Genomic DNA, 13,981 nt, shown 5'->3' on the forward strand with positions numbered 1-13,981 from the left:
ATGGGCAGAAACAGGCTAGCTAGCTGATTCTATGTTTCTTGTCCTTGTGCTAAGCTAGGCTAACCAACTGCTTGCTCTATGTAGTCTTTTATTTAATAGACAGATATAGAGCTGCCTTAATTAGTCTGTTTATCAATTAGTCAACTGACAAAAAAAAAAATCAAGCAACTGTTTCATAACTGAATAATCGAATGAGTAATTTTTACAGAAAAATGCCAAAAGTTAGCTGGTTTCAGCTTCTCATAAGTGATTATTTAATGCTTTTCTTTGTCAAAAATTATAGTAAACTGAACATTTTTGGTTTTTGGACTGGTCAAAAACAACAAGACATAAAAATGTCACTTTGGACTCTGAGAGCTATATTACAATTATTATTATTATTAAGAGACATTACTGATTTTTAAAGACTAATTGATTAGTCAAGAATATAATTGTCAGATCAAGTGATATTGAAAACAATCATTAGTTGCAGCCCTAGACAGCTATGAGAGTGGTATTCCTTTAATCATCTATCTTTCTTCCAAAAAGTGGACTTCTGCTTTTAGCTTGAAAACAACTGCTTCCTGCCCTCTCTCCTACATGATCTCTGCCTCCTCAACAAACACACAGTCATACAAATACAAATACATGTTCGTAGTCTTCACACTTCCTGTATGAATAGTTTGTAACCCACGGGTGAGCCTAATTTAAGGATGCAATGAATGCACATTCAAATACACACAAACACAGAGTGGGTTATGTAACATACTACAACCTCACTCTTGGAAGGAAATGTGCACCATGCAAGACCACACCCTAAACCCACACGGACTCAATTTAGGGGAGGACAGTGGCTGCTGGACACAAAGGGACAGTGGATCACTCCAACTGTCACACCTACGTCAACCGAGGAGGGGAGGGATGAACTTTAAAACCTGTATGCAAAGACAAAAGTTTTTTATTATATGTTTCCTATACACTGTACCTTTTTTGTCAGTAGATATAAAACAAACATCTATACACACATTACAAACAATTATAAACTCTTCTTTTAGATGTGGTGTTGACTTTTGAATTTGCTCTGGGTAAATATAGAAATAAGTGTTTTCACCTTGGGAAGGACAGAAAAAGGTGAGTGGGTCTGTCAGTTTACACACACACACACACACACACACACACACACACACACACACACACACACACACACACACACACACACACACACACACACACACGCTGACCTGAATGCGCACACAAACACACACTATGCAGGCAGAGCAGCCCGGGGGCCCCAAAGCTGCTCACAATGAGACAGGAAAAGGCTTACTTAAGTTTGTGCTAGTACAACATGCTGAGTGGGCATGTTGGCCATATGATTGCACGTGTGTATGCATGCACTCACACACATTTACAGACACAAATATGCAAATATGTGTGCAGATACAGTAGATGCATGTACAGTGGTGCATTTATGATTTATTGCACATACTGTTCAGCATCAGACAGAAATGAGAAGATAAAGAGTGATGAACAAAGAGAAAAATGGACAAAGCAAAATGATCAACAAGCCCATGAATTCACTGCATTCATTACAAATGAGTGGATGGCATTCTGGCCAAATAGATAAGAGGCAGTTTTTATCCTTCAGGTGTATGAGCTATATTCTAAATGAGGTGGGCCGATGCAAGAATAAGCTCTGGTTTCTCCAGAAGGAGGCCATTGTGTGCCCTTGGTAAGATTTGAGTGGCATTTCTTTTGGGGGGCAAAGTGAGGATTTCTTTTCACCCAGAGAAACCAAGTGGCACGACTTCAAAGCTTATCCAGGGACTTAGAGCCTCACAACAGTCAGGACACGGCACAAACTCACAGATGCAAAGAACCTAAGAGGGCTCAGGAGTGGAGCATTAGTGGTGGCAAAGTTTAACTCTACAAATATCTTGCTGCCATGTGTTTATACGACTCTTAGCTTTACTGTTTTTTGAAGAAGTTTTTTGTGTATTAGAAATGGTTGGCAGCTTAATGTGAATTAAAGCAAACAGACTGCATCTGAGTGGAGTCCCCCATCATTAAATCAATGTCTCTGGTTGGATGTAAGCCTTCAACCTGTTACAGTCTTGGCCATACATCTGCGGATGTATAGCGTGCTCTGGCAAAATGACAGAGCCCCAAATCAAATAAAACAGACATTTCCCCCTCTTTCACAGAGCCTTTTTTCTTGGCCACTACCCAAGCCCTGCAGCTATTACAGATAACTACCTCACAGGGTTGTTTTAAATTTAATTGGCTTGGACCAGGTTAACAGAAAAAACAAAGCAGCCCTAATCAGAGGCAAGCCAGTGTAATAAAATGCGTGTCTGTGCCGAGGAGGAGGAGAAGTCTGCGGAGAGCGAGTAGGCTAAAGCACAGCGCACTATGCTTGGTCATAACAAGTTGGCTCTGTTAAAATGTTGGCAGTGCCTCTGACATTTCACGAATCTTGCACCCTCCTCGCTACCTCGGCCCCCTTCTGTCCCACACGTTTACGTAATGAAGAGGAAAAAAAAGAGAGAGAGCGTGGAGGTGCATCTGCCTTCAGCTCACTGCCAGAGTGCCCACATGCGTATGTGGAGGAATCTGTGCTCATTTTTGTGAAAGGAGATGATTTTGCTTTCAGTGACGAATGGAGAATTTAAAGTGACACATCAAACTCTATCATGGCTCAGAAAATTTGTTTGTGCCATCTGTTAAAAGACCATTCGTGTTTCATTGAATATTTTGGCATGTTTGATTATGCACACTTTACATTTCTTCTGACAATTTTTTTACACGGTTTCCTACCTTGCAGGCAGCCAGTTGTTCTATTGCACCTCAGTACAGCGTGACAATCAATTTGAAGAGACTTAAAACTAGTTTGAGAAAGGTAATGCATCACAGTAAACATTATTGACTATGTTACAGCATGTTATTACAGTGTGGTAATGCAGTGCATAGGGCTGTGATGATAACCTCATTACTTCAGTCATGTGATGCCAACCGTGGAGCTCATTAACGTCATCACTGCAAAAGGTTTTAATTGCCAAACACAACCAGATGGTGATAATTTGGAGAATCTGTGTTGCCTTGGCTTGCTCCAGACACCACGCTGCAAGACCTTGGACCTGCAAGACCGTGGCATCGCCCAGGGGGATGCCAAAAGCGGTAGCGCGGCAAGCGACCTGGCATCCAAGTTAGGCTAAAGGCTAACATCAGCTGACCAGCTCTCTCGTCAACTCCATTGACAATAAACTGACAAACTGCTGTGCTCTCATTTTCGCTGAGATGTGGCTGCATGAGAATATCTCTGACAGACTAACTGCTCTCCAGACAGACAGGATTTCTTCATTGTCCAGTAAGCGCTGAGGTGTTGACCTGTGTGTTTTTATTATCAGAGACAGGTGTACGAATGTGGCGATCATCTCTGCCCACCGCTCAGCATTAACAAAGGTTCAAGCAGTCAAATGTAGAAAAGTTTGATATCTAATTAATTTAATTCATTTATATGCATTTAATTCTATTTTAGGATAATATTATATTTATATGGTTAAATGTACTATATTGTGTGTTTCTATATTTCTATAAAGAGCATTTTGCTGGGCAGAGATCAATCAATACATCTGAATAAAATATGATATCAGATTTACCTCCCTGAGCTACTACCCCTCCCTGAGCTACTACCCCTCCCTGAGCTACTACCTTATCGTGGTGGAGGGGTTTGCGTGTCCCAATGACCCCAGGAGCTCCGTTGTCGGGGGCTTCATGCCCCTGGTAGGGTCACCCAAGGCAAACAGGTCCGGGGGGAGGGACCAGACAAAGCGTAGCTCACAAAACCCAAATGACGAATACAATACATGGTCCTTGGTTTCCCTTGCCCGGACGCGGGTCACCGGGGCCCCCCCCTGGAGCCAGGCCTGGGGGTGGGGCTCGATGGCGAGCGCCTGGTGGCCGGGCCTGCACCCATAGGGCCCGGCCGGGCACAGCCTGAAGAGGAAACATGGGACCCCCTTCCAGCGGACCCACCACCCGCAGGAGGGGCCAGAGGGGAAGGGTGCGATGTGAGCTGGGCAGCAGCCGAAGGCGGGGACCTTGGCGGTCCGATCCTCGGCTGCAGAAGCTGGCTCTAGGGACGTGGAATGTCACCTCTCTGGCGGGGAAGGAGCCCGAGCTGGTGCGTGAGGTTGAGAAGTTCCGGCTAGATATAGTCGGCCTCACCTCGACGCATAGCAAGGGCTCTGGAACCAGTCTTCTCGAGAGGGGTTGGACTCTCGTCCACTCTGGAGTTGCCGTTGGTGAAAGGCGCCGGGCGGGGGTGGCAATACTTATTGCCCCTTGGCTTGGCGCCTGTATGTTGGAGTTTACCCCAGTGGATGAAAGGGTAGCCTCCCTCCGCCTTCGGGTGGGGGGACGGATCCTGACTGTTGTTCGTGCCTATGGCCCAAACAGCAGCTCAGAGTATCCACCCTTTCTGGACTCCTTGGAGGGGGTGCTGGTTGGTGCTCCCTCTGGGGATTCCATCATTCTGCTGGGGGACTTCAACGCTCACGTCGGCAGCGACAGTGAGACCTGGAAGGGTGTGATTGGGAGGAACGGCCCCCCCAATCTGAACCCGAGCGGTGTTCTGTTATTGGACTTCTGTGCTCGTCACAGATTGTCCATAACGAACACCATGTTCAAGCATAAGGGTGTCCATATGTGCACTTGGCACCAGGACACCCTAGGCCGCAGTTCGATGATTGACTTTGTAGTCGTGTCGTCGGACTTGCGGCCGCATGTCTTGGACACTCGGGCGAAGAGAGGGGCGGAGCTGTCAACTGATCACCACCTGGTGGTGAGTTGGCTCCGATGGTGGGGGAGGATGCCGGTCAGACCTGGCAGACCTAAACGCATTGTGAGGGTCTGCTGGGAACGTCTGGCAGAGTCTCCTGTCAGAGAGAGCTTCAATTCCCACCTCCAGGAGAACTTTGACTATGTACCGGGGGAGGCAAGGGACATTGAGTCCGAGTGGGCCATGTTCCGCGCCTCCATTGTCAAGGCGGCCGACCGGTCCTGTGGCCGCAAGGTGGTCGGTGCCTGTAGTGGCGGCAATACCCGAACCCGCTGGTGGACACCGGCGGTGAGGGATGCCGTCACGCTGAAGAAGGAATCCTATAGGTTCTTTTTGGCCTGTGGGACTCCGGAGGCAGCAGGCAGGTACCGGCAGGCCAAGCGGGGGGCGGCTGCGGAGGTCGCAGGGCCCGGGGACCCGGGTGTGGGCTCTCCTATCTCTGGGGCTGAGGTCGCCGAGGTGGTCAAGAAGCTCCTCGGTGGCAAGGCCCCGGGGGTGGATGAGATCCGCCCGGAGTTCCTCAAGGCCCTGGATGTTGTGGGGCTGTCATGGTTGACACGACTCTGCAACATCGCGTGGACATCGGGGGCAGTGCCTCTGGATTGGCAAACTGGGGTGGTGGTCCCTCTTTTTAAGAAGGGGGACCGAAGGGTGTGTTCCAACTATAGGGGGATCACACTCCTCAGCCTCCCTGGTAAGGTCTATTCGGGGGTACTGGAGAGGAGGGTCCGTCGGATAGTCGAACCTCGGATTCAGGAGGAGCAATGTGGTTTTCGTCCGGGTCGTGGAACTGTGGACCAGCTCTGCAGGATCCTTGAGGGTGCATGGGAGTTTGCCCAACCAGTCCACATGTGCTTTGTGGACTTGGAAAAGGCATTCGACCGTGTCCCTCGGGGGGTCCTGTGGGGGGTTCTCCGGGAGTACGGGGTATCGGACCCCCTGATACAGGCCGTCCGTTCCCTGTACGACCGGTGTCAGAGCTTGGTCCGCATAGCTGGTAGTAAGTCGGACTCGTTTCCGGTGGGGTTGGACTCCGCCAGGGCTGCCCTTTGTCACCGATCCTGTTCATAATTTTTATGGACAGGATTTCTAGGCGCAGCCAGGGCGTTGAGGGGTTCCGGTTTGGTGACCTCAGGATTGGGTCACTGCTTTTTGCAGATGATGTGGTCCTGTTGGCTTCATCAGACCGTGACCTCCAACTCTCACTGGATCGGTTCGCCGCCGAGTGTGAAGCGGCCGGGATGAGAATCAGCACCTCCAAATCCGAGTCCATGGTCCTCAGCCGTAAAAGGGTGGATTGCACCCTTTGTGTCAGGGATGAGATCCTGCCCCAAGTGGAGGAGTTCAAGTACCTCGGGATCTTGTTCACGAGTGAGGGAAGGATGGAGCGGGAGATCGACAGGCGGATCGGTGCGGCGTCTGCAGTAATGCGGGCTCTGCACAGATCCGTCGTGGTGAAGAGAGAGCTGAGCCGAAAGGCGAAGCTCTCGATTTACCAGTCGATCTTCGTTCCTACCCTCACCTATGGTCATGAGCTTTGGGTAGTGACCGAAAGAACGAGATCTCGGGTACAAGCGGCCGAAATGAGCTTCCTCCGTAGGGTGGCTGGGCTCTCCCTTAGAGATAGGGTGAGAAGCTCGGTCATCCGGGAGGAGCTCGGAGTAGACCCGCTGCTCCTCCGCGTTGAGAAGAGCCAGATGAGGTGGCTCGGGCATCTAGTTAGGATGCCTCCCGGACGCCTCCCAGGTGAGGTGTTCAGGGCACGTCCCACCGGTAGGAGACCCCGGACACGCTGGAGAGACTATGTCTCTCGGCTGGCCTGGGAACGCCTCGGGATCCCCCGGGAAGAGCTGGACGAAGTGGCTGGGGAGAGGGAAGTCTGGGCTTCCCTGCTTAGGCTGCTGCCCCCGCGACCCGACCCCGGATAAGCGGTAGAAGATGGATGGATGGATGGATGGATGGCAGTCAGATTTATGCTTGTTTGAGAATATTTGACAGTATCTTGAAAAAAATTAAGATTTACTTAATCATTAGCAGTGCTCAATATTCTTAATAGCCTTTGTACATGTGACATTTTCTACCATGTTGAATGGGATGAGGTTGTTTGCATAACAGTATAACAACACAGTGCTACAACATATGGTGGTTTATTTCAATTAAAGAAATGTATATAAAGCAGAATGTGGCTCATATTTCTCAATCCTAATGATATAAAGAAGAGCTAATACAGAGTATTATTACACTGCTGCCACGAGTTGATCAGCAACAAGTAGAATTATCTCACTGAATGTGTTTATTGACATTGCACAGAGATAATGTAGGTATTTTTGCCATGTTTGAGGTGTTCGTCTCTTGTAGCAGCCCTAGCTGCTGGCTGCTGACCCTCCATAAGCAGGATAACCTGCATAGTTTAACCTAATTACCTGGATGTAGGTTACCGGGTTCAAAGCCTTAAACCCATCGTAATAGGTGTCTACTGGTTATCGCCACTAATCCTCATTGCGACACTGAGAATACTCCATCAGACAACCGTGGCAGGTCAAAGATCAGCAACAGACAATGAGGTCCCCATGGCAACCGTCTGTGCTGAAGACCTCCAGTGCTGTGTGCGAGAGAGGGGGAAGTGGGGTTCAGACCTGACAGGCGCGTCTGCTTGGAGAAATCACCCTCACTTTACATTAAGCAGCTTCCCTTGGAGGACAATGAGGGTGTTTTGCTGCATGATGACGTGAAGCTGAAATATATCTAAGTACACACACACACACACACACACACACACACACACACACACACACACACACACACACACACACCCAGCCATATGACTAAACGTCCACATTCAGACACAAACATACAGGAAAAATTAACACAGGCTCAGCTTTGAATATCTGTTATTATCCCAGACAGTCACCCTCGGGTGCTGCAGGCTGCCCGTCCTCCATAACAGAGCACTGTCTGAGGGATTGGCGAGTGTTTTCCTTATACAGGTGTTATCTCAGCTGGGCTACTCTTCTGGCAAATGCACTGCAGCAGAAAACGGAGGAGTGGAAGAAGCGCTGGAGATAAATTAGTTTGCAGGAGGAGCTGGACTGAGCTGAGCTGGCTGACTGGAAGCATGTAGGTTACTATTTGTAAAAAGTATAGTGTCTGCAGCTGTATTGTACTGTGAATATGTCATTATGGTGCACCTAAAACTGACCTAAATTACACCTCACCAGGTACACGGTCTTGAAAAAAGAAGACACTCACATGTGCAATGCTATCTGTGAGAGCTGTGTCATTTGCATTTGTCAAAGAAGCAACACACATATTATAATGTGTAGCTCTACTTAGACAAAATGCAAAAGCAAAGGTGTTTGAAACTTCTATGCCAATATAATTTCATGCGTTTTAAATTAAAGTAATATTTGCTCTTCTCCCACAAACACCTGTAAACACTATACTAGTAAATGAAGGATGTGTTTGCATATCATAGCTACATTATAATGATAGAATTTGTTATTTTAAAAAAATGTCTTGCATCTTTAATATCAGTGCTTCAGTCAGGAAGGGTTTGTGCTGGAAGTCAAATCAATGACCAGAAATGACCAACTGTTGTCCAACTGTTTGTACAATAGCTCACTTCCTCTTTGTTCACATGCAGATAATGGCTATGTGGAGCAATTTGTCCTATTTTGCTTAGATGTGAATATTAATAACATTATCTATGAGTGTTGACATCTCCATAAAAAATTGAGTCAGCTATGCAGCCTACAGCTCTAAACATGTCAGGACTGTTTCAGTGAAATTCACTATACAAATACAGGAGCTTTTGCACTCTATGAACTGATATATTTTGTTTCCGCTGTGTATGTGCTAGTGTTTGTGTGCATTCAGTGCCAGGTCTCAGCATTGTCCCCTCTGCCCAATACGAGGCGAGGCCACGAGGGGGCCATCAAGCCTGAGTGAAACCAGACATTTTTAAAAAGAAACCTCCTCTCTCACTGTGCTTGCTGCATACTCACACACAAACCACACACGCTCATGGCTAATGTTTTTTTTTTTTTTGCATTTTGCCTTCATACATGTCACTTTTACGCTGTTGAATCTGTGTTGTATGTTGTGTGACCAAACCAAACTAAGCCATAGCCAAACCAACCAAAGTCAGTATGGCAAAAACAGGAACATAATTCACATGCCACTACATGAACAGCTCTCCTTGGCCTCTGCCCTTTCTTACACAATCTTTTGGAGTTAGAAATGTTTGTTAGTTGGAAGGGTGTGTGAGCTTGATCTTCAAGACTGGCCAGCATATATTAACATATTACTCACACTAAAAGTACACAATACAACACACACATACACTCACAGTGTGTTTCCCTGAGTAATATACTCCAATAAATGATTAAGGCTAATCTGGCTCTACCTGCTTTGCATTTAGAATTAAATAAAGGAGAAAGGTATTTGACCCACAGCTCATCACAGTGTCTTGACAGTGAAGCACCTAGAGCAGGCTCCACCCCTGCGAGCGCACATGATCAAACAAAAAACTGTTTCTAAACTACAAACACAGGCGTTTACTGTAGTAGTCAGTTAAGATAAATGGGGAAAACAACATGCGGCTCTGTTGTTTGAATGAGACTGAATCTACATTTCTGTCATCTTACTTTAATTAAATTAAAGAGTACAGTCTACACCTGCTCTCTGTGAAAAGTGCCTTGAGATACATTTTGTTGTGATTTGGTGCTATATAAAAAAATAAAAAAAATAAAAAAATGGATTGATTGATTGACGTTAGTGTCACCCTGGCTGCTAAATGAGACACCACACAAACTGCATTTCTACCACGCCTTTCTAGTCTTCCAACCACTTAAAGTGCTTTACACAGCATGCCAACATTAATTTGCACACACACATTCATACTCTGATGGTAGAGGCTGCCATGCACGCTGCCACACACACGCATGCAGACTGGAAGAGTTGGGGATCGCACCACTCATCTTCCAATTAGAGGACGACCCGCTCTACCTCCTGAGCCACAGCTGACTACTACACTAAATGAGTCTTCCCCTCTGCGCCACACACACATTGACCCATATTTCTGGGCATTACAAATAATATGTTTGTAAATCTCTGCCTGTCCTAATCTTTTCCTCCTCACCCCCTCTTATAATCAGAAATAATGCACAAAGGTCTCCAGTACTAATTCTGCAGGTGTTATATAATCGGTCCTAATCTGCTACTGCCAATGCTCTGACTCTGAGGGCGCTGTTGGTGTAGTCAGTGTATGCATGCACGCTTGCACACGCAAGACTACACAGCCACATGGACCCTCACTCACAGTTGTTCACGCAGAGCCCTCCCCCAGCCACATGGACACCACTGAACTATGTACATGGTTATATAGTAGCTCTAACTGCCAGCTGCTGTAAGGAACTGTTATTCCCACTTGCCAGAATGAATGAGATGTCTGTTAGCCTGTTGTCTCTAAACATGCACCATAATGACAAATGGTACATGCAATGTCACAAACACCTTGCTTTTTTTCATTTATACATTTTTTAAAGGCAAAATCTGAATAATATTAACTGTACTTTAACGCTTTCACGCTGCAAACACACACTCCTGACATAATATTAGGTCATACAGTTGTTATTGGCAAACAGGTTCTTGCATACACAGAGAAACATAATCATCTCATTGAAGTTGTGTTTCTGTAGAATCAAAAAATAAAAGACCAATATTCACACGCATTTCACCTCTGTTTTGCTCTCAACTGCTGAGAAAATATCTGAGCCTTTATGCAGCTATACTTTCTTATTTGACTAATAAGTTAATTTAATAAAGATAACAGCGACACAGAGGAAACAGTACCACAACTATTCCCCTCTTAACCAGTGTGCTAGGTGTTTATAGTCTTATTGGGTTCCCTTCTAAAATATGCGCACACAATGCCATTCAGTGCTGCTGTGCGATAACATCCGACTCAGATTGGTTTTAATGATATACCCGTGCCCATGCACACACACACACAAGCATCCACGTATACACAGTCACCACATGAAACTCATAAAATAGCTTTTTCTCTTGCTTGTGCCTTGGATGACTCACACACACACGCGCACACACTCACACAGAGACACACACACACACACACACACACACACACACACACACACACACACACACCAACAAACAAAAACACGACACATACTCCAACCACGTGCTGAGCTGTTGCTGGTCATGTGATAGCGGCTTCCCCTCTAAAGCAGGACATAATGAAGCATACACATGTATTAACACCTGATCTCTGTTCTATTATCTCTTCATGTGTACACACGGACACTTCCCCTTTTTATCTTTCAATGTTTTACATTTAACAGGAAGACACTGCGAAGCGGAGCGCACACCATCAGTTACTCCCAACAGAGGAAATTCTCAGTGTGAAAGTGAAACCCACTGTTTCAACTATTTGGCACATTCAACTCTCGATCACCGCTAATACTAGTGGGCGGCTGGGAAACCTCAGAGATCAAAAGCACCGCTGTCAGACTGTAACTACCACTCGTTTATCAGTTTGTTTAAGTCACCTATTTGTAGAAACAAAAAGAGGCTCCAATAAATTCCCACTTGAATTGTTGTCAGCCTCAATAAACCTCCTTGTGGGAATGAACTGAACACCTGATTGCAATACAATGTGCTACAATGTGCTGCCACTACATGTTATTAAAATGCACTCATGCAGCATAATGGAAGCCTCACCTGTGCAGCAGACAGAGTGAGTGGGTATGAAACTCTTCTTCTCTTTAGCTCCACACACTTTCTCAGCTTACAGATCTGGTGGCCAGTCCTGCGGTTGAGGCAACAGCTGCATTGGCCACAGCTGATCTTCCTCAGGCATGGTTCGCACGCCCCACACCTGCTCCGCTTCTTCCTCTCCTTCTTCTGTGATTTTGGAGTGGTCCAGGAGGGCAAACAGGCCCCGTCCGGCCCCCAGGATCCTGGCATAACGGAGGGGCTTGGCTCTCCGTACCCTGCTTCTGATTCAGTGTCAAAAGAAAAAGAGGAGCGAGTACTTTCCGAGCTGCAGGAGAATGTGGAGCTACTGTCCACAGAGGGAGTTGAGATCTTTGGCACCGAGTCCTGCTCTGGCACTGCTACCACAATGCTGTCCTCGCTGAGGTTTGGGTCACACTCAGCTGTCAGGGCATCTGTGCTCGACTGAGAAACTAGTGACACTGGCAGCAAAGAATTCTCTTTGTGGTTGTGGTGCTCAGATGGCTCTCGATTAGATTCACTTTCTTTGGTCTGCGTCTCTGCTGGTGTGCAAGCTTGTCTTTCCTCCTGAGAAGAAGGACTCTCAAGGCTTTGCTGTTGTTGTGCTTTCCCCTGTATTGTGTCCCTCAAGCTCCAAGGTTTGAGGGAGTCACTACGGATAATAACCGGCGTACTCCGGGTCAATAGATCAGTCTGTGACAACAGGGCAGTCTCAGGGACAACAGAGCACCCTGGGAATTGAGGTTTAGCACCCTGAATGGTAGGTTGCATGTCTGTCTTACCCTGGCTCAGAACCTCTAGTTCAGGTGACTCTGAGGTGGTAGGGGCTTTGGTGGGATTTGAGGTAGCTGTGTTGGAGACAGGTAGCACCCTTACAAGTGATTCTGACTGTGCTGTCGGAACATCATTAGAGGGAGGTTCATCTGAGGGTTGACAGGGAGAAGTGCTGGGGTGGGCGTCAGCAGGATTGATGAAAACACAATTCTTCTTTCCTTTGTTTCCTCCCTCTTCTCCCTCACAATTACCCAGCCTCTCAACAATCTCCTCCATCTCCTCCTCAGTCTTGTCTATTCTCTCAGCAACTCTCTCTGCCTCTAAACTCTCCCTTCTCTCATGATGTATCTCCTCTTTCCTCTCAGTGTCAACAACCACTTGTTCTCCTGTCCTGTTCTCTTTTAAGTCCTGCATGTTGCCCTCCTCTTCGTGGAGAGTGAGCACATCATCTTGCTTACGATCACTGATGAGATGATCAAGCTTCTTTCCTACGAGAGATGAAGTGTTGTTACCCTCGCTGCTGCCCTGCACCAGTGGTGAGCCACTACTCGTTAGCATAGCGAGGTCAGAGGGGCCATCTTCACTTCTGTCACTGCAGAGTTTGAGCTGTCCATCAACATCATCACACACAGAAGCCCCAGTCACACACCTCAGGTCATCTTCACTGTTATGGCTGACAGTCTTTTTGTCTTGCTCTGTTACGGTACTGTCACAGCTGCCCTGCATACAGTCCTCCAGTGTGTCATTACACGGTGGTGAATCAGCTTTAAGAGGGCTGCCCTCTTTAGCATTACTGACTTTTAGACCCTGTTCCATTATCTTAGCTGGGACTTCAAAATCAGTTTTCAGAGAAACCGGAAGGATCTCTTCAGCATCACAGGTGTCCAGTTTCTTATTTCTATCATCAGGAGTTGAATCCTTGATGGTGGTGCTTGTAGACTGGTTTCTTAAGCTATCTGATGCTGGTCCTCTCCCTGCGCTCCCCCTGCTGTTTCTCCCTCCTCTACTAGGTTTAGGAGGCTGGCAGGGAGTAGTAGACACCAGTGCTCCACGCAGGGACTTCCTCCGCCCTAGGGGGTCTTCTAACTCGCCACAGTGGTCAGGTGGATTACTCAGACGTCTAAGCCTTGCAGATCCTGTTACATTAAGGGCATGGTTAACTCTGCCAGGCGACCTCCCAGGGCCCTGACCAGCAGGTCCACAAACCCCTCTCCCACGGGGGCTTTGACCCGACTGCGCCTGAGCCCTGGCTGTCGACCTTTTGGGTGCTGGTGGTGTTTTCTGGAACCTCTCTGTGGCTCTACCCCTGGTTTTATTTGAGTTACAAGTTTGCCTTCTGCTGCTGATCACTTTCTGGCCATTTTTTCTCTGAGCAGGTGTCTGTCTCCTGGTGGGTTTGGTAGTAGCAGGCATGGCTGAGGGTATGGAGGGGAGGATTTCTGAAAGCCAGCATGGGAGCCAGATGAATGTTTAACTCTTAATCAGCAGACAATTTTAACTTTCAAAAATCTTCCTCTTGTGTATTTTATTCTGGAGCTGTAAACTATGATGCTGTAGTTATTGTGTAATTGCAGTGCATGACCTATAAAGGAAAAGTAAACAGAAAAAAATGAAAATACAAATCATGTCAGC

The 13,981-nt window shown here is 47.0% G+C and overlaps 1 protein-coding gene across 2 annotated transcripts in view; it reads right to left on the reverse strand.

The window, feature by feature from the left end:
- The window catches only part of tet1 (tet methylcytosine dioxygenase 1), a 34,246-nt gene that overhangs the window by 19,406 nt on the left and 859 nt on the right, over nt 1-13,981 (reverse strand). For both annotated transcript variants that reach the window (XM_062431066.1, XM_062431067.1), the window contains exon 2: nt 11,561-13,931. In XM_062431066.1, the coding sequence (XP_062287050.1) occupies nt 11,561-13,762 (2,202 nt within the window). In that variant the 5' untranslated portion in view covers nt 13,763-13,931. The remainder of the gene's footprint in view (nt 1-11,560; nt 13,932-13,981) is intronic.

The sequence above is a fragment of the Scomber scombrus genome, chromosome 12 (assembly GCF_963691925.1).
Source record: "Scomber scombrus chromosome 12, fScoSco1.1, whole genome shotgun sequence".
In the NCBI taxonomy this organism is placed as follows: Eukaryota; Metazoa; Chordata; class Actinopteri; order Scombriformes; family Scombridae; genus Scomber; species Scomber scombrus.